Below are 18,696 nucleotides of genomic sequence, written 5' to 3'. Positions count from 1 at the left end.
TGGGTCCGGGTTCTTATGGGTTAATAAACTATTTGGATTGTAATTGTGAAGTTTCAGTGGAGTCGTGAGTGTGTGTTTGTGCAATACTTACGCATTCAGGTGATCTGCAATGATTAGCCACGCTTTCTCTCGTTTTATGGCACTGGCGGTGCTTCCTTTTTTTAAAATCTGGTCTTTCACCTCTTCATATGCCTCCATAATTATCTGCTGCTCCAACGGAGAGAAGTATGCTGCACGAGATGCCATGGTGAATCAGTGAATCTGTGATTGATTGCGGGCCCTATTTGAGGAGCTGTGTGCTGCAACTTATCCAGGATTGGTTTCACCTGGCTTAATGAATCCGTGTCTACTTATCCTGGCTTGGCGTTTGTGCAACCAGTTAAGCCTGAACTGTTGTTTTGGATTGGTTGAGCCAGGCTCAATAACTTATCCTGGATGTCTGAATCCTACTTTTGTGCAACGGACCCTTGCTGAGTAGTTACCTCTTACTCTATGTAGCCTTTCAGGTGAAACACAAGGGCTTCAATAAAAGATGCCGCAACAACCAGTGTGGGTCATACGCATGCCATTTATCTGATTAAAAACACAGGGAAGGAAAAAGGAGAGGACAGACAGTCGTACTACAGCTGGGACACCAACCAGTCACTGCTGGGACACTGGGAATATACTACATAACCAAAGAAAGCAAAACTCAACACACTTCAAATAAAAACACCACACAATTAACAATGTGCCACCACAAACCGTAGCACCATCTAGAGTGAACTCCCAGCGTCAACCACACTGGCGACTGGAGGACCCCACCAACAGCCGCACTAGAAACAAGAGAGGACAGTATTAAAAAGAGTATTAAAACTAAACCCTACACTAAAACAATAAAATAATACAATCAGTAAAAATAAAACACGCAATACATAATAAACGGCAGCCAGTGCTTTGCCTGGAAATAAACAAAACACAATTAATTTCCGAGGTCAAGCACAAGAGGTTTAAAATGCTGGCTGTTTTACATACCTCTGTGCTGTGTGACACTCAAGTTAGACCTAAAAACATGGTAGACCCACAATTAAAATCAAAACAAAATCAAACAATTACTACAACCCTTACAATTACAAATACTAACATAACTATAAAACAATGTTAAAAGTCCACCCGACCAGAGTCAGAGGGAATCAAGCAGTGATAGCCACAGTGAGCACACACAATTTGAAGGCTGCCGCTGCAGTCACACCTGCTGCCAATCAGCCCCTCCTGTCCCTCCTGATTGGTCTCCAGCCTCTGTTCTCTGCAGGGTCCTTGTGACCTACTGCTACATCTATTTAATAATAGATGTAGCAGTAGGTCACTGCTCCAACACCAGTCGATCCATTTCTGTGGTGATATGGATATCTCAACATGTCTTTTCCTGGTATGCACACTGCATCCAGATCATACTTCTGTGTGTGCAGCATCATCCTTGAAGTCTTCTGGGTGCACTCAGGAGTGGTTTTCTCACTATGGTTTTTAATGGCTTGTGATCACTATGAACAGTACATCTGTGGCCATATGTGTACTGGTGGATTTTTTTTCAAATTGAAAAAAATATCTAAAAACTCTTATTTGGGGATAGCCTTGCTCTGTTTGTGTGAGTTACGGTATGGTCAGTTCCTCATCTGGCCTGTAATATTTCAGTACCAGAGCATTTGCAATAGTCTCTTTCAATTTGAGAAACACTTCCTTGCATTGTCCAGTTCAACTCACAGTCTTTGTGCATCAGTTGTCTCAACACCTGACTCTGGTCTGCCAGATGAAGACAAAACATAGCCCGGTAATTTACCATATCCAATAGCCTCTGAACTGCTTTCACATTTGTGGGTTTCAGCATCTCTTGGATGGCACATACTTTTTCAGAGTCCATCCACTATCAGGAGGTGTCCTACACCTCCTGATACATTTAGTTTGAGGAACTTTTGTCTGCATCAGTCTGGAAAGAAAACAATCTCAGATTTGCATCATGATAATGTGCATTATTACAGATTATTATTACAGAGACTGGAACATGTCTCATGTCTCACAGGCTTCACCGTGTCTTCAATTCAATTTTGTATTCTACCTCAAGACAGCCATCAACAGTGACGCATACTCTGCATTTATCTGTCTCATTGTCCACTGTCTGCTTGTGGCCTTTGCCAAGGTAACAGTACTGAGGCTGAATCATATACCCTTCAAAGTCAACTAGATGATATTTACACAGAGAAAGCTAAAGGTGTTAAGGGGTGGACCCCAAATGGCTGACACAGATTCAGGTGCATGTGATTAAATAAGGATTTAGTGTAAGAAAAAGTATATAGTTGACAGGGGAGGCAGTAGGTGCAATTCAATTCAATTCAATTTTATTTATACAGTGCCAGATCACAACCGAAGTTGTCTCAGGACACTTTCCATATAGCAGCAGGTACTTGCCAAACTCTCAAGCGACAGAGACCCAACAATTCCCTCATGAGCTGAACTGGGTATTTATCTTGCAATTAATGATGCGTGGATAGGCTGCAGCTGTGACGGTTGATGGGCAACAGGAATCAGGTGGAGGTGAATCAGATCAGACATACACACAGAAGCAGATATGACCACAAGGAGAGGACGTACAAGACACAACGGGAAAGGAGAAAACACAGGGAGACACAAGGAAGGGGAGGAGGAGGCAGAGACATCCTAACAGTTACCCCGCCCAGCACCACCTCAACGCGCACCTCCAGGTGAATCACCAGGTTTGTCCGAATGATACTGGTGGAGATCCTTGATCCTGTGGTTAGCAATGACAAGGGAGATGGTAGGGTTGTATAAATCATAAAGATATTATTCGTTATATTTCTCTAAATCCAACTCAAAGATCAAAGGTTTCATGTGGGATCAGACAAAGATGTCCCATAGCACTGAACTTTTCATACTACGCAACTAATGTCTTATCTAGTTGTTAACTACCCAGAAATAGAAGGAATAAATATTTTGGACTATGCATTTTGTTTTGGTCAGTTCACTGATGATACTGTCAATAATTGGCAAAGTGACCTAGGGGAGTATTAAAGGCAGTTTTCCATTCGTCTCTCTCCCATATTGACCAGGTGGTAGGCGATCCAGTTTGGTGAAGATGGTTGCCCCCTGTAGTGGCTCAAAAAACAAGTTAATTAGAGGGAGTGGATACTTGTGGATACTTAACAGTTTAAAAAGGACCTTGCTCCTACAGGGGAAGATGAAGGCTTTTAAGATACTTTTCCATACTCTCCCATCTGCTGATGATACTGTTAATAATTGGCAAAACATAATTTACATTTTCTCCAAGGCATCTGATTTAAGTTTGAATTTGAACTAATCAACTATTACTACTCTATCCCTGTTCCTTGGCTAAAAGTTTTTACTTGTGCTACATCTAGTGCCACTCTGAGGCCAACATTTCGGCTTGGACAGAAAAGATATCAAAATGGGTAGACTATCATGGTATTTATTGAACATGGTCATGCTCCACAGAGGATGAACCCCTTTGATTGCAATGACTCCATGGCCTTTGCTCTAGGGCAGGGGTCGGCAACCCGCGGCTCCGGAGCCGCATGTGGCTCTTTCATCCCTCTGATGCGGCTCCTGACAATAATTAATGAGCATTTAATTAAAATGTATTTTATTTTAGTTTGTTCGTTTTGAAACATCCATCGCGCACGCTCAGATGACAGCTTGATCCTGCGTAAAGATGCAGATGACGGCGCACAGCGCTGATGTGCAGACGCTGTGCGCTGAGGTTCAGGAGCAGAAATCACATTAACCACGATGGTTAATAGTGAAATTGCCTATTATTAAGCATATATTCATATTTTTCATCGTTCAGTGAAATAGTCCTTTTATTATTCAGGTTGACAGCTGACTGCACGCGCCAGTAAAAGACTGACGGCACGCAGGGAGTGGACGATTTTTTTTACCTTGCTGCCGGTGGAGAATTTAAGTTTGGTGTTTTTTCATAAATGCAAGAAGCACTCCAATAGACATTGAGAATTTTACTTGAAAGTACCTTCAACCCAAGGTCTTTTTGTCCGACTTTAAAATGTTGTTGCACCCTGAAATGTCATTTTGTTTTCTCTGCAGTCGTTCAGTTATTTCAGAAATGCAGCACATTATCGTTTGTTTGTACATAGTATAAAGGCAAAAAACATTATATGCAGCGTTATTTTATTTGACATGTCCAAAGGGTTTTGTGGCTCCCAGTGTTTTCTGTACTGTGGGAAACGGGTCCAAATGGCTCTTTGAGTGGTAAAGGTTGCCCTGCTCTAGGGCCACACACATGACAAACCACATTTTCAGCTTGACCACTTGTAAGGGTCGAAGTTCTTCCATCCTGATATGTTTTTATTGTGGGGTGTAGTTAAGATTGCAGCCTCTAGGCAAAATGTGGGGGTCTTTAGAGAGTAAAAGTAACTGGCTGAACAGTGTCCACTGGTGGCTACATGTGATAATTATTTGATTAAGGGAAATATCAAAACCACTTGAAGCAGTGAACTTAAATAAAGTCAGCGAACCGACAGTAATGTCTGTTACACAGCAGTATCTAACTTGAGCTAGCAAACATTAGCCTCCATAAGATACTGGTCATACAAAACCAAGTAAGACTAAAACTCCTGAGAGCACTGTACTGTACAGGACTATGTTTTATTGCCGATGGATTGCATTTTTTGTAGTATTTTTTCTTCCATGTTACATAGTCATACTTTTCTGGGTCTTACAGTAAGTCAAGTGTAAGGCCAAACTTGAAATCACCCAAGAATTATAGGTATTTTCATCCTGTGTGAATTAAGAGGATTAATATTAACATCCTGTCATACTCCAAATTACTTTTGTTGAAGCAATTTCAGTCAATTCAATAACACAATCATCCTCCAACCAATTAATGGCATTGATTATTTATTTGCATCCAATATACAATCAGTAACATTGTTGTATGATTAAAAAGTGTAACCTTTGTGTACATATATAATTAAATGAGATAAACATTATTATTTATTTATTTTATTATTATTTTTACAAATGCACATATTGCCAGCTCATAGTCCAGCCTGTCCAGTTACTTTTCTTCTTTTTAAATATGCTATTTAATTGATATACAAAAGGAGGCAAAACCAAATGTAACAGTAATAACAACAAATATTACAAGGGTCCCTCTAAAGACACGAAAATTACTTTAGTTTCTGCTTAAAACAGAAGACCTCATTAAAGGGGTTACCCTATTGGAAGTGGAGCATCACACTGACTGTTCAGCCTTCTGCATTACAATTGACTGAGAATATAAAATACATGCCACTGAAAGCAAAGAATAAACTTAAACTTTGTGCTGTCCCCATATCACCCCCCCCCCCCCCCCCCCCCCCCCAAAAAAAAAAAAAAAAAAAACTGCACTTGATCAATTTTTTGGACCCATTGAAAACACAGGATCAGGGGTTTGCCACAGCTCACCAACCAGAGCCCACCCTTTTTTCACATTAGAATGTTCTACACATTACCAATGTCTGTCCAATAATGATTTTATTCAAATATCACTCAGACCTATAACTGGCTTTCAAATCAGCCCGTATGATGACACAATGTAGACAGATAAGGGCACAAAAGAAAATATAAATCAAGGCTTTTGATTCAAAACGAGTGAGGCACTTCTTCTTATGTATGCTAATATTTTTTCCACCAGCCATTTCAAGTGGTATCACATCCTATTACCCTTTGTAACGCCTATCACACTGAAGAATGGTAAAGATATTGATTATACAGCTAGGACTCAGTTACTACCTTTTTATCAGCAACCACACAAAGTATGTATAAAGACTGCCAAAATGAAATGTCTGCAATAGTGCATTAAATCAGCCTAATCTAGACACATATTTCCATGGTTTCTTTGAAATCATAATACATAAATAGCAAAAAGACAGTCTTTGGGGAAACAGCAATAACAAAAGTGCTAAAATTATATAATGAACCACCACAGCATTAAATAATGTACAGTACTTCGCTATTGTTGTAGTTTGAATGTATGAGTCCAGCACATACAGTGTATCAACAGATTGGTATTTGTACAATGCAGATCAACATCAAACTGATCTCTACAGCACTGCATCCACATATCTTCATAATGTGTAACATGGTTACAGTTTCTTTGTCCAGTTTTAATTATGATGACCTTTGTACCAGTGATCAGATTTGAGACTTTATTTTACGCATAACTGAACACAGAAAATATCCTCACCTGCTAGACTTTAGAGAACTACTATTAGCAGTTCTCAACTATGATTGGCTTAGTCACATTTGAAGTTGTACAAACAAAATGAACAAAAATAATAAAAAGTAATAACAAACAAAAACATATCCCTATGACTGCTGAAGGACTATTTAGCTAATATTAACCTCCATATGAACATGTCACTGATATATACTCATTGCACTAACCCAAAGTCTCTGTAAGTTTGAAAATACCTTAAAACCTCTGTCAAACATGTCTCATGTACCTCACCTTACACTTGCACTTGGGGTAAAAATAAAAATTATGTAACCACTGTTTTTTACAGAAGCTGTAAGCCATTTAAGCAACATTAAACCTTTAGAAAGTTTTATTTTACTGATTGCAGAAATACCAAGATTAACAGCATAAAGAGGACACATTAATTAACTGGCTCATCCACAGCCTATAATGTAAATTGTATGAATGGGAAGTAGTGGAAAGTATGGGCCACTGCAACATTATTCTGTTTAGACCCATCTCTCTGGGTATACTTCTGTACATCAAGTCCAAATCCAGTAGCACTTTGGAAGCGTAAAAGGAAAAATCCAACTGACAATACTGTTATAAAACAGCTTTCCGCTATGTATCTTCAATTTGTGGGTTTTAAATGAGTACTCCACTGAAGGAGTAGAGGCAGCAGAAACTTTAAGTCACCGATTGAGTCAACCTGCAAAAACACTGGATCCTCCATTTTCCAGAATGCAACTGAATTGGACGTCTTTGTTAGACTCTCCCTGCTCGGTAAATGCCCATGTCTTTCAAACACTGTAGCCCAGATGAAATGAGGGGTTTTCTGTTAGAAATTTGTAGTCTCCATGCCCAAGGTGAGATAACCCTGATGACATCACTCTGATCATCAGGGTTATTTCCTGAGGGCATGTTCAGACAGAAAAAGAAGCTAAATTTCGCCTTGCCTGTTGCTCTACAAATACTGGCTTCGATTGGTGACTTGTGAGATTGCAAAACTACCTCTTACAATGTAAGTCATTCCTGGACAACTGAACAAGGAAAGATCTACATAGGGAACACTTGTGTCTGAATCATTGAGTAGTGTATGGAGTGCAGGACCTGGAAGCTAGGATATCCCTAGAGGAGCAAAATGCTTGAGAGGTTTCAAGCATTAGTGCCAGAAAATAGCACAGCAAAATTAATTCCTGTCTCCTCCTAAAATAACACAGTTAAATCAAGGCAACCAGTGAAAGCAGACCATGCTGTATCTCTTTTGTGGAGCAGCTTATACTCGAGCAGACCATGGTTATACATAATTGGATGGCAAGACATAGCAGCTTTCTCTGTTTTAGACTGCATGGCTCTCTGTTCTTCCAAAGCTCAGCACTGTCAACACAGTCTGAATTGGTAACCAGCATGAATTTCTGTGTCAAAATTGAAGTCAAAAGAAAACGCAAAACAAAGTCTATGTAAAAGCTCTGCATGAATGGGCTAAACCTTTGTGAGCTAATCCACTGACCACTGCTTTTTCCTTTGAAATGAACAGATTTGGGTTGTTATAAATGCTGGTGTATTCGGGACTTTAAAGTCTATTTAGCCAGAAGGCAAAGCACATTTTTTACCTTACATTGTTTGTGCAAATTTGACCGCTATATTTGGGCAGTCTGTATTTACTTGCCCCAAAAGGCCAGTGATGTTACAGATGTTTGCTGTAAGTAACCAGCAACATACATGTTGACTGTGTTTTTGGACTGTGTATTCAGCTAAGCCTCTGACTATTCTTATAGATATATCACTGCAGTGCCTCTCATCTCTGTATGTTTATGATGTTATGATTCATAACCCCTGGATAAGCTTGAATTTTTCGTGTGCATTCCACCCCTCTTGCACAGTTTAGTAAAATCTGCATGAAACTGCTGCATTTCTAAAACTTTTTTGTGTTCTGTCTTTTAGGGAGCACCTCAGTAGTTTTTTTTTACAAGACAGTATGAAAGTTTAAGGTCAATTTACTCTTTAAGGTTAATGGTGACAGTCTAAGTCAGAAGATTAGGCAAGTACAATATGTCTGCTGGCTTTGTTTCACAACAAAGTGTAGTTGTTGTTTACTTTATGACAGACTAATGACTTAGATCAGAGTCATAAAGTCTTGTTTCTGTAAAAGTCCTTTGAGACATACTTTATGAACAAGATCAATTTAAACTTTGACTTTCAGCAAATCAGAGCATGGATTATTCCTTGTTATTAAGTAGTCTAACTGCTTTAGTTAAGACACTTTTGTGGCTTACTGGAAATAACACAAGCTTGTAAACAAAGTTAATAAAGGGGCAACATAGGCTAAATACACCAAGTTGCTTAAATTTTGTTGGTTCTGGCAAAACTCAAGACAACCAAACTGTCTGACCGTCAAACACCTGAATCACACACTTAACGCATCAGCAAGTTTGAATGAGAAGATTAGTAACAGCCCAATTCAATGTGGGAGAATGTCTAAAAACCAACACCTCCAATGGGCTACAAACAGTCTACTGAGGAATTCACTGAGGATGAGATAGCAATGATGCATGATGGAATCAGGACATGGGAGAAATGGAAAGTTGGGCTGTTGGGGAGGGAATGGTGGTTGCAAGGTTATAGGTTGAGTTCAGAGATGACGACTGAGGCGATGCTAAAGGGCTGTAAATGGGCCTGACAGAGATGGTTGAGGAAGGAGAGTGTTGACCAGCGGTAGCTGTTGTTGGGGAGTCCGAGCTAACCTCATCCCCTTCTTCCGAGTCCCATACTTCACTCTGCAAGTAGTCTGCAAATAAGGCTTTGGCTCGCTGCAGCACCCTGCTCAGGTTGTGGCGCCGCACAAGGCGATCAAAGTGCATGGCGAGCTCGTTGTAATCCAAGCTGTTCTTGATGATGTGGTCTCGGTGCTCCAGCAGGATGGACAGGCACAGGAACAGCATGAAGGGATTGCCTTTGCCGAACTCCTGAGGAGGTGGCAGGGAACATGGTTTGGTCTCAGCTTTTGAAGAACTGGGCGTGTTAGCTGTGGTGCTGGGGGATTTGTTGCTAGGTGAAGGGAGATTGTTGGAGGATGACCTGCTAGCAGACAGCAAGGTGCCTCTTCCCAAGGACAAAATGGGTGAAGACAGTATGGATCGATTCTGAGTGTGGGAGGGAGACACAACAGATGTTTTTACAGTGGGGGTCGTGGGCGACTGTACTGTACTGCTGAGCACTTGGGCAGAGGAGGTCAATACTTTTGGGACACTTCCATTGGCCCCACTTCCATTGGTTGTGGAGGGGGGTGGGGATTTTGAAGGAGAGTCTGGAGAAGCACCTGGCCAGCTGGAGGGTGAAGATGAAGATGTGGGAGAGACAGAGGGGGCAGTTTTCCAGACTAGTAGCCCACTAGAAAAGAGAGGAGGTGATAACATCGGAGTGAAACCATTGTCACAGTTTTTTATGAGAGGTGTTCCCTCTCCTGGGTCCTCCTCGCTGTCAACTGTAGACTGGCGCCTCGGAGTGCTTGTTACTGACTTGGAACCCACCAAACCCTGTGGCTGCCCAGTGTCCTCTATATCAAAGCTATCTTTATTTTGAGCAGTATAGTATTTAAACTCTCCAAAACTAGTTTGTCTCTCAAAAGGAGGAACCAGTAAATCTGCCTTTTCCACGGTCACTTGAGGAATGTCACTTTCGATGCCCTCGCTTCCCTTTCCAGAGCCTGCATCTTTTTTTTCTATGATAGCATTCCTGCTCCAATCTGATTCTTCTCTTGAAGGCCTGAGCATATGTCGTCTACGCTGCTTCTCTTTTTGTTCCTTATCATCTCTAAGGCAATTATCAACTGTCTTGTCCTTGTCTCTGCAAGACGGTGTTTCATCAGTCTCCAGGGATGGACCCAGAAGCTCCACTTCGGTTTCAGGAGGATCCGGGGGCAGGGAGCTCCAAGTAACCTCGAGCATTCTCAAAGCATCATCAAACACAAACTCTCGCTTGAGCTCCAGAAGCAGCCAGCGATAACAGAAGAAGAGGTCATCAGCTCCTCGGGACACCAGATAAGAGTAAAATTCAGGATCTGAGTATTGCAGTAGCAACTTTAGATGCTGGAACTTAATAGACATGAGCTGCCCATCTGGCCTGAAGTTCCCCTCCAATCGTTTCATAATGCCACAAAAGCAAATGAAGGCATGCGCCTCATTGTCCATTACTGCAAGGATAGGAGAGGCAATATCACTCATGCCTTGACAGTATGATATCTGAAAAACAACACATCCGCACAAAGTTACAGGAGTCTTGTTTACAGAGAAAAAAACAGAATTCTAAATCATGTAGAGATACACACATGCTGTTGTGAATAAAATTGCTTGCATATTTCATGAAAACCCAAATAAACATTCAGTAACACAAGTCTTTTAATTTAAGGGTTACCCAGGGGCCTTGTTAACCAACATGCTACATGCTATGCACATAATCTGATTTATCCACTTAATCCAGAGAATCCAGAGAATCTGTCATAAACATTCAGTATCATCAATCTGCATTGATTTGAAGTTTGACTACAACTTATTTTAATCGACTTAATCAAGACATGTATATTTTCTGTTAAAAACTGCAACAATTAAAATAGAACTTACAGATATAGTACTGTAGCTGTACTGTGCCTTATGTTTGTTTTGTGTTCTGCAATTCTTGATCTTATCATCACATAAAGTGAATCATCTGTCAATCATCTGTCCCCACAGTGCATCTTATTTATCTTTGCACAGACTACTTGAGGAAATATTAAATAATATAAAGTTTGGCTTCACAGAATTGAATTTGTTATTGTGGTGATCTTGGGTTCTCTGCTATTTCGACATGAGTGGAGAGAAAGTTCAACACTATATAGTTTGGTACTATGTACTATATAGCTATATTTGTACTATATACTACACACGATATGTTTGTATGCTGACAAAAAACATTATTTCATAATAGCTTTAACATTTGCACACTAGGGAGATAATGAAGAATTACTAACCACATTTGCTCGCAATAATTGTGGACCACAATGTGAAATACAATAACACCAGCAACAATGCAGGAACACAAATAAAATGCGACTTATGTGCATGAGTCCATTGCATGTGCCCCTATCTGTCCCAAATGCCTGCTCTCGGGGACACAAAAGGACTCTTTTTTTTTCATGCTACAGTGTCTTAAACTTATTGTGTATCATGCTTTTACTCCTTATTTTTACACACAACTACATTTTTGTTGACAACAAGTAACTCTGCATTAGGGTTTGTTGGACTTTCAGACAGTTTAAATTTAGATTTAAGTGGTATGCTGTCTGCCGGTGTATTTTTTTGGTTTCGGTTCCAATTACTGGTTCCACTTTGGATATGGCATGCAAAATACCCAGAACTGCACCTGAAACACCTGAAACCAGTGACCCTCTTTTCAAACACGTTATCTCTCCTCAGGAAGGTTTCCATGAAAAGCTAGTGTGTTTTTAGCGTAAGTGATTACCGTTGAATCTCTGGGTCTTACTTATTTTTAAATTTTCCTGTAAAATGTCGAGGGCTGCACCTAGTTATATTTAGGTAGAGGTCTGACACATTATTGTTAGTGACGAAACTTAAAAACGTGATGATTTTAATTTATTGTGTTAAGAACGTTTTTTCTTGTCTCATTTCCAATTGAATTTATGGACATTTATTTATCTATTATTTATAATAATCTCACAAAGTGTAATTTACAATCAATATAACAATATGTGTATCATGGCTCTGTTCAGATTTGATAGATGACTCAGAAAGAATGTAATTTTTAATGCAGATTGCAGCATTGGGGGTTTGAAGTACCTTAATCAGCTGCTCCTACAACTGCTGACTGTGTTGGTGAGCAAGCCAAACTATAATATCTAACTTCCTCTTGTTTTTTTCAAGACCTGCATGCACCTATCCCTTTCACCTCACACACATTAGGTGCCTCACACACACCTCTGCATTAAGGGATTCAAAAGAACACAGCAGACTAGAATTCGATAAACTGAACACCTGCAACTGAACACCAAACCAAAGTGACTGGACATTTCTACACACCTGTGGATGTGTGATGGCAAATGTGGTGAGCAGATCTGTGAGGGCAGTCAGATGAGGACTGTCTTCTGAGCCTGAATAGTATGGATGAGCCCGGTCCGTCCTCAGGACGTCTTTCAGAACATTCCCCCGTATAAATTCAAGGTCCTCAAGGCTGACCCGTGATGTCCATTCTCTCTTCAGCTGGTCATACTCTCTCGTCTTCCTCTTCATGTAGTCCATTCTTTCCTGTCCACTCAGCCCATCAGGGTAGACATTCAGGAGGTATCTCCAAACAACCTAGCACGACACAATGCAATGCAGAAGTTAATCCTTAACCGATTGACAATCATAAAATACAAATAATAATATTTGTTATATGTATACATGATTTTTCTCTTTTCAGGTTTCTATAATTTAAATTGGCACATTTTGTGTGCAGGAGACACAGGCAGAGAATAGGGTTGTTGTTTTTTCTTTGGGGGAAACCCTGTGAATAATCACAAACTACATGTCTTCATGACAAGTAACTAATGCCTAAGTCAGCTGAAAATAAAGGTGGTTTCTCCTTACACCACATTTTGGTTACTTTTCTTGTTGAAATACAATGCCAAGAATCAGAACTAGGATTCAATAAGAATAAGAACTGACAAGCATATCAATCATCAATAAAAATTTAACTGATCCCTGTTTATTTGGGAGTCTGCAGAACATGGGATTCGGTTTTAACAAAACACAGGTGCTACACCTTGCGCAATGAGGGCTCCACACCACCATGGTAGATCCGCAGTCTGAGTTCCTCAGGTCGTGTCAACTGGCCCTGTCCATTGAGGTAATTGTGAAACTCAGCATCACTTAGAGGGGGCTTGAAAGGCTTGACCTCCTCACCATAAGACCAGCTGAAGGCCTGCTGGACTCTGGATAGGGTCCTGCCCACCTGAACACAAGCAAAAAAAGTAAATGGGAGAAATGGCTGTATTTATAAAGTGGTTTTCTATTCTAACGACCACTCAAGGCACTTTAACAAAACAAGTCTGCATTCACCCATTCATACACACATTTGTATGATGGTGGCTAAGCCACCGCTCATTACGTGTATAACCATTCATACACTCGCACACTGATGGCACTGCCTTGGTTCAGCAATTTTGGGTTCAGTATCTTGCCCAAGGATAGTTCGACATGTAGACTGCCAAGGCAAACCACCGACCTTCTGATCAGTGGACAATCACTCTCTATCCTCCTGCGCTCAGGAGAGCATAAAGTGCATAAACACTAAGACCCTGACTCAAAGAGAAGAAGAGACTACGTGATGAGATTAAAGAAGGTGAGGGAACCTGGGACAGAAGAGACTGGGTGAAGGGAAGAGCTGCAGATGCCAACGACCTAGTCTTCTCTGCGAGAAGCTGCTCAGAGCCAATCACATCTTTGGGGCTTATGATGTCCCAGTCCTCCATAACAGGACCTGCAGTTGAACAAAAAGTAGTATACTGAACAACCATCTATGTCAGGTCTACCTATTTTTAGAATGCCTACTTAAAGTCCAAGTCCATCTTAAAACAACAGTTATGTGCCCACATGAGCACTGAAACAAGTATTTCTTATTGTAATGTAGACAAAATCCAGTTTTTGTTAAAAATAGATTCCAAAATGTATGTAGATTTTATGAGGCTCAATAATCCTAGTTCTTCCAGTGAAGTAGATAAATAACAACAATACCTTTTTTGTTTGAAATTCGCCCTGAACTATGTAAAACCCAGCTGCAAAAGTGTAAACTTGCTGAGGGGTTTGCCTCTCAGTATGTTCTATATAACCACTGGGGGGATCCACAATTCAAATGTTTCTCTTTAGAATCCCCCTTTCCTGTTTCTCGTCCATCTCTTCTCAGACACCCCTCTAAATACACAGAGCATTCAGTGGTTCCTTCCTGTCTTAAAACATTTGACTTCACCATATATGAAAGTGTTAAGTTTAGGTTTCTAGGCAGTTTATTTGTAACAAAATCACTGTCTATAGATGCCAATTTATTTACGCTTTTAGGTTTTGTTAGTTGCTTTAAGGATACACTGGTGTTCTTACTGTCTTCTGGAGGTTTTATGTCCATCTTGAGCTGTAGATAGGGTTTGGCTGCACTCACAAATGCAACATCCAAATCCCAGTCAGACACCAGAGACTGATAAAGTTCAGCACCACTTCGATCTCGAGACAGGTAACTGATCCCGAAATTCCGCTTCCTAGTTTGAAAGACAAACAAAAGTAAATTGCTGACACACATAACGTAACATTTGTTGGGACAGATTCTGATAGTTGACTCGTTGATTAAGCCTTGACAACTTAGCTAGAAATACCAGAAATACTAGTTTGTTAAACTTATCATTACAGTGGAAACGTCTTTTAGTGATAACTGTTGCAGTGATAAACTTACAGTGCTGTGAAAAAGTATTTGCCCCCTTCCTGATTTCTGTGTTTTTTGCATATTTATCACTTGCAAAGGTTTCAGTTCATCAAACCAATTTTAATATCACACAGAGACAACCCAAGGATATATAAAATGCAGTTTCTAAATGATGATTTTGTTTACCAAGGGGGGGGAAAAATACAAACCTATCTGACCCTATGTGAAAAAGTAATTGCCCCCCCTTGTTAAATCACAAAGTAACTGTGACTAACCACAGTTTTGGGAAAGCTGAGTTCAATTTCACAGGCCACACCCAAACCTGATTGCCACCACCTTTGTTGAATCAAGAAATCACTTAAATAGAATCTGTTAGACAAAGTGAAGTAGGCTACAAAATCTCAAGAACAAATGCATCATGCCACGATCCAAAGAAATTCAAGAAGAAATGAGGAGGGAAGGTTTGCCACTGTTGAGTTGATGAGTCAAAAATTGAACTTTTTGGAAGGTGTGCAGCCCGTTACATCTGGCGTAAAAATGAAACAGCATTTGATAAAAAGAACATGATGCCAACAGTAAAGCATGGTGGTGGCAGTGTGATGGTCTCGGGCTGCTTTGCTGCCTCGGGACCAGGACAACTTGCTGTGATTGACGGAAAAATGAATTCTGTTCTGTTTACCAGAAGATCCTGAAGGAGAACGTCCGGCTATTATTTTGTGCCCTCAACCTCAAGCGCTCTTGGATCATGCAGCAGGACAACAGTCCTAAACACACCAGCAAGTCCACCTCTGAATGGCTCAAAACGAACAAAATTAAGGTTTTGGAGTGGCCAAGTCAAAGTCCGGATTTAAATCCAATTGAGATGCTGTGGTGTGACCTTAAACGGGCAGTTCATGGTAGAAAACCCTCCAATATGGCAGAGTTGAAACAATTTTGCAAAGAAGAGTGGGCCAAAATTCCTCCACAGCGGTGTGAAAGACTCATCACCAATTATCGCAAACGCTTGATTTCAGTTATTGCTGCCAAAGGTGGCACAACTCGCTATTAGGTTCAGGGGGCAATTACTTTTTCACATAGGGCCAGACAGGTTTGGATTTTTTTTTGTGCCTTAATAAACTGAATCATCATTTAGAAACTGCATTTTATATATCCTTGGGTTGTCTCTGTGTGATATTAAAATTGGTTTGATGAACTGAAACCTTTGTGTGTTATAAATATGCAAAAAACACAGAAATCGCGAAGGGGGCAAATACTTTTTCACAGCACTGTGTATGGATGAAATGGATCATAAAAGCTTGGGACAGATTGATAGAATCTGCTCCAATGATACTGTAACCTGTCTGTGTCCAGCTGGCAACCTGAGGATGGTGCGTGATTTCAATGGTGCACATTGAAATCATGATGGAAATAAGAAAGTCACGAGGCAGAAATTGCTATAAATGCAAAGTACAAATCGCTGGAGGGTTAGCTAAGCTTTCTAGCCGTTGGCGAAGCAGCTAACAACATTAATTTTAGCACAGCTAGCTCTACAACACTAAAAGGAGCATTTAGCTTCATGTACACTTAAAACAACGGCTCTGGTGTTTGGTGGTCTCTGTGCGTAGTAAGGAAAAGGGCAACTTAAATCACACAACTGGCAAGTAAATGCTGCTTGAGGGGGTTCACTTATGTGCTCATTGTTCATAGCAGGGGAGCTTTTCATGTCCAGTCCTGTCCAGCCATATTGTTTCATGAAGTTTTACCGCCAGCTACTGGACTGGGGGTGCACAATGATACACTGTGTAAAGAATTTAAATAAAAGTAAAAATTTTGGTTGTACTATTCATGAACTTGTGGTGATCAGTTTGACAAGTTTTGATAAGCAGTTTCCTCTGTTTTATTTCATGAATGTACACATTTAATTACAAGTTAATGTGCAAGTGCAACACTAAAATAAGCTTTGTTTTTTGAAGAATGTGATTAATGCTTTGAACTGGCTCTTATAAGCAATATTTTTTCCAAGTGCTTTCTTACTTTTAGATGGGTAGACCAGGCAAAGACTGAACTTACATTTAAACATCAGGGAAACTAATTGGTAGCAGCATTTGTAGTGTCTGGACAACAGTTTTGTAAGGTTGATCACTCTTACCCATTCAATTCAAAGGCTCTGATAAGTATGTGCTGTAGGACCTCCAGTGATGTTATCTGAGGATCAACGGCAAACGAGCGAAACTCCACAGGAAGCATCCCATCACATTTCTGAAAAGCATTACATCACATTCTCTAGAATATCATCACTAACAAACATAAAAACATGGAAGGAGGTGGCATTTCACACTAATTCCATACTATGGTAAAACACTATAAAATATACAATAATACTGTATATTTTATAATACAAGAGAACATAGTCTATGTGCTTGTATTTAAATACACTGTTTTGGTGGTTCATACTCAAGAATTGATGTACTGCATTGTTTTGTACCAAAAGCGGAGTACAGAAGGCATGTGCTCAAACAATGAAGTTTGACAAGTAATGCCATTTTCAAATTGGGAAATATCACTGTAAAAGATGAGGAAAATGTTTTTGCAAATATTTTTCTGAAATAATGTGAGCTGTTATCAAACCAGACACCCCACTGTCCTCACTTTTTAAAGCTTGTCCTTGAGTGATAGGTTTCCATTTTTCATTGTTAATTACATTGTAGGACAACAGAACCCAGTAAACACTCCAGTCAAATCATAGTCTGCATGCTGGCACTTTAAGCATGCTTTAACTATCGCTTTGTCTGATTGATAAATAATAATATTTAATTATTGCTTAGCTGTAGTATATACAATACACTATTTAGAAAGCAATATGTGTAGACTGTCTTATGATTATTTGTAATATACGTTCTCATCTGATTTAACCTATTTTGACCATTTGCAACATGTAGTAAAGCGAGTCAATAAAATATTAGTTTCCTGAAGCAAAGATCATTTTAAAAAAATCCTGTTTCAGTTGTTTCGCGTGTGCAGGGGATAGCGAAATCAATACCCGTCCTACTCTGCCTCTGTTTGGCCTCCACAGATATTCTTTCCCTAACCCTAACCAATCATCACTCCCCATGCCGAACATGAAACAACCCAACCATTGAATACAGAGACTGCTGGTCAATCAGATGCAGAGTAGAGCGGACCACGGCTTCGCCATCCTAGGAAAAGAACACGTACACGGGCACGCATTTGGTGAGCAGGCAGGTGACGTCAGCTCAACACTGTGAGGATACGCTACTTTGGCTTTAGCCTCTGATTTGATGTTGATAATGACTTCAACAGAAATAAGTGTATAGTGTAAGTTCTAACTCGCTGATACAATCGAGAAATACGGTGATAGGAGGAATTATTGATTAGCACGTACAGCTGTCATACACTGCAATCAGTGACAACAAACATTGCTGCCAATAAACGAAATGGATAGGCAGGTAGCCATGGGAATGACCCGCTCTCTACAAACACACTGTTCTAAAGCTAATGTCAGAGGTGTTTCATTTTTTCGACCTTTAACACTACAATATGTTTTTGACAGACAGCTAGCAAACATTAAGCAGACAATGCTATAAACAGGACATCGGGGTTGCTAGCTAACTAGCAGACGGGGGCAGACTATTTGTTACCTTCATCATCCTACCTTGACTTTGACACGAACCACCCCCCTCTCCTCCTCGCCTGCCATTTTAAAGACTCCGTCTCGGAATAGGACTGTTGTTCTGAGTTATATTTCCTTTTTACACCGGCATGATGATCAATAAAAATATGGAAGGCAGCACTAGCCGAGTTCCTTTAGTTCGTGATCTTCTTCAGCGTTGAATTTACAGTGCTAACAGTTGTATTACCGCCATCTACTGACCGCCATCGACTGGGCATAAGTTTATCATGTCCTCGCTGACCCTAAACGCACCAGACGAGGAGCCTGCAAGTACAAGAATGGGAGAAAAACTCGGATCTTTCTGTTGAAGAAGCAATACGACAATGGAAAAAAGTACAGA

At 40.2% G+C, this 18,696-nt stretch overlaps 1 protein-coding gene across 1 annotated transcript; it reads right to left on the bottom strand.

Annotated features, from left to right (window-relative positions):
- Nucleotides 1-5,415: 5,415 nt before the first annotated feature.
- On the bottom strand, nt 5,416-18,465 carry tbc1d25 (TBC1 domain family, member 25). Its single transcript, XM_041946685.1, has 7 exons — nt 18,339-18,465; nt 16,815-16,924; nt 14,371-14,525; nt 13,629-13,756; nt 13,040-13,228; nt 12,316-12,591; nt 5,416-10,485 (listed from the first exon to the last, which is right to left on the bottom strand). Exons 1-7 carry the CDS (start codon nt 18,381-18,383, stop codon nt 8,806-8,808), a joined length of 2,583 nt encoding a protein of 860 aa, XP_041802619.1. The 5' UTR covers nt 18,384-18,465; the 3' UTR covers nt 5,416-8,805.
- Between the last annotated feature and the right edge of the window lie 231 nt (nt 18,466-18,696).

This window comes from Chelmon rostratus, chromosome 10, assembly GCF_017976325.1.
Source record: "Chelmon rostratus isolate fCheRos1 chromosome 10, fCheRos1.pri, whole genome shotgun sequence".
Taxonomy (NCBI): Eukaryota; Metazoa; Chordata; class Actinopteri; order Chaetodontiformes; family Chaetodontidae; genus Chelmon; species Chelmon rostratus.
The sequence above is the reverse complement of the archived record's forward strand: the minus strand, read 5'-3'. Positions and strand labels throughout refer to the sequence as shown.

Coding starts and splice junctions, on each gene's coding strand:
- tbc1d25 (XM_041946685.1), bottom strand. CDS start 18,383: ATGGCAGGCGAGGAGGAGAGGGGGGTGGTTCGTGTCAAAGTCAAG. Junction 16,925..18,338: donor TGGTTCGTGTCAAAGTCAAG/GTAGGATGATGA, acceptor AATGCTTTTCAG/AAATGTGATGGGATGCTTCC. Junction 14,526..16,814: donor AGAGCCTTTGAATTGAATGG/GTAAGAGTGATC, acceptor CTTTCAAACTAG/GAAGCGGAATTTCGGGATCA.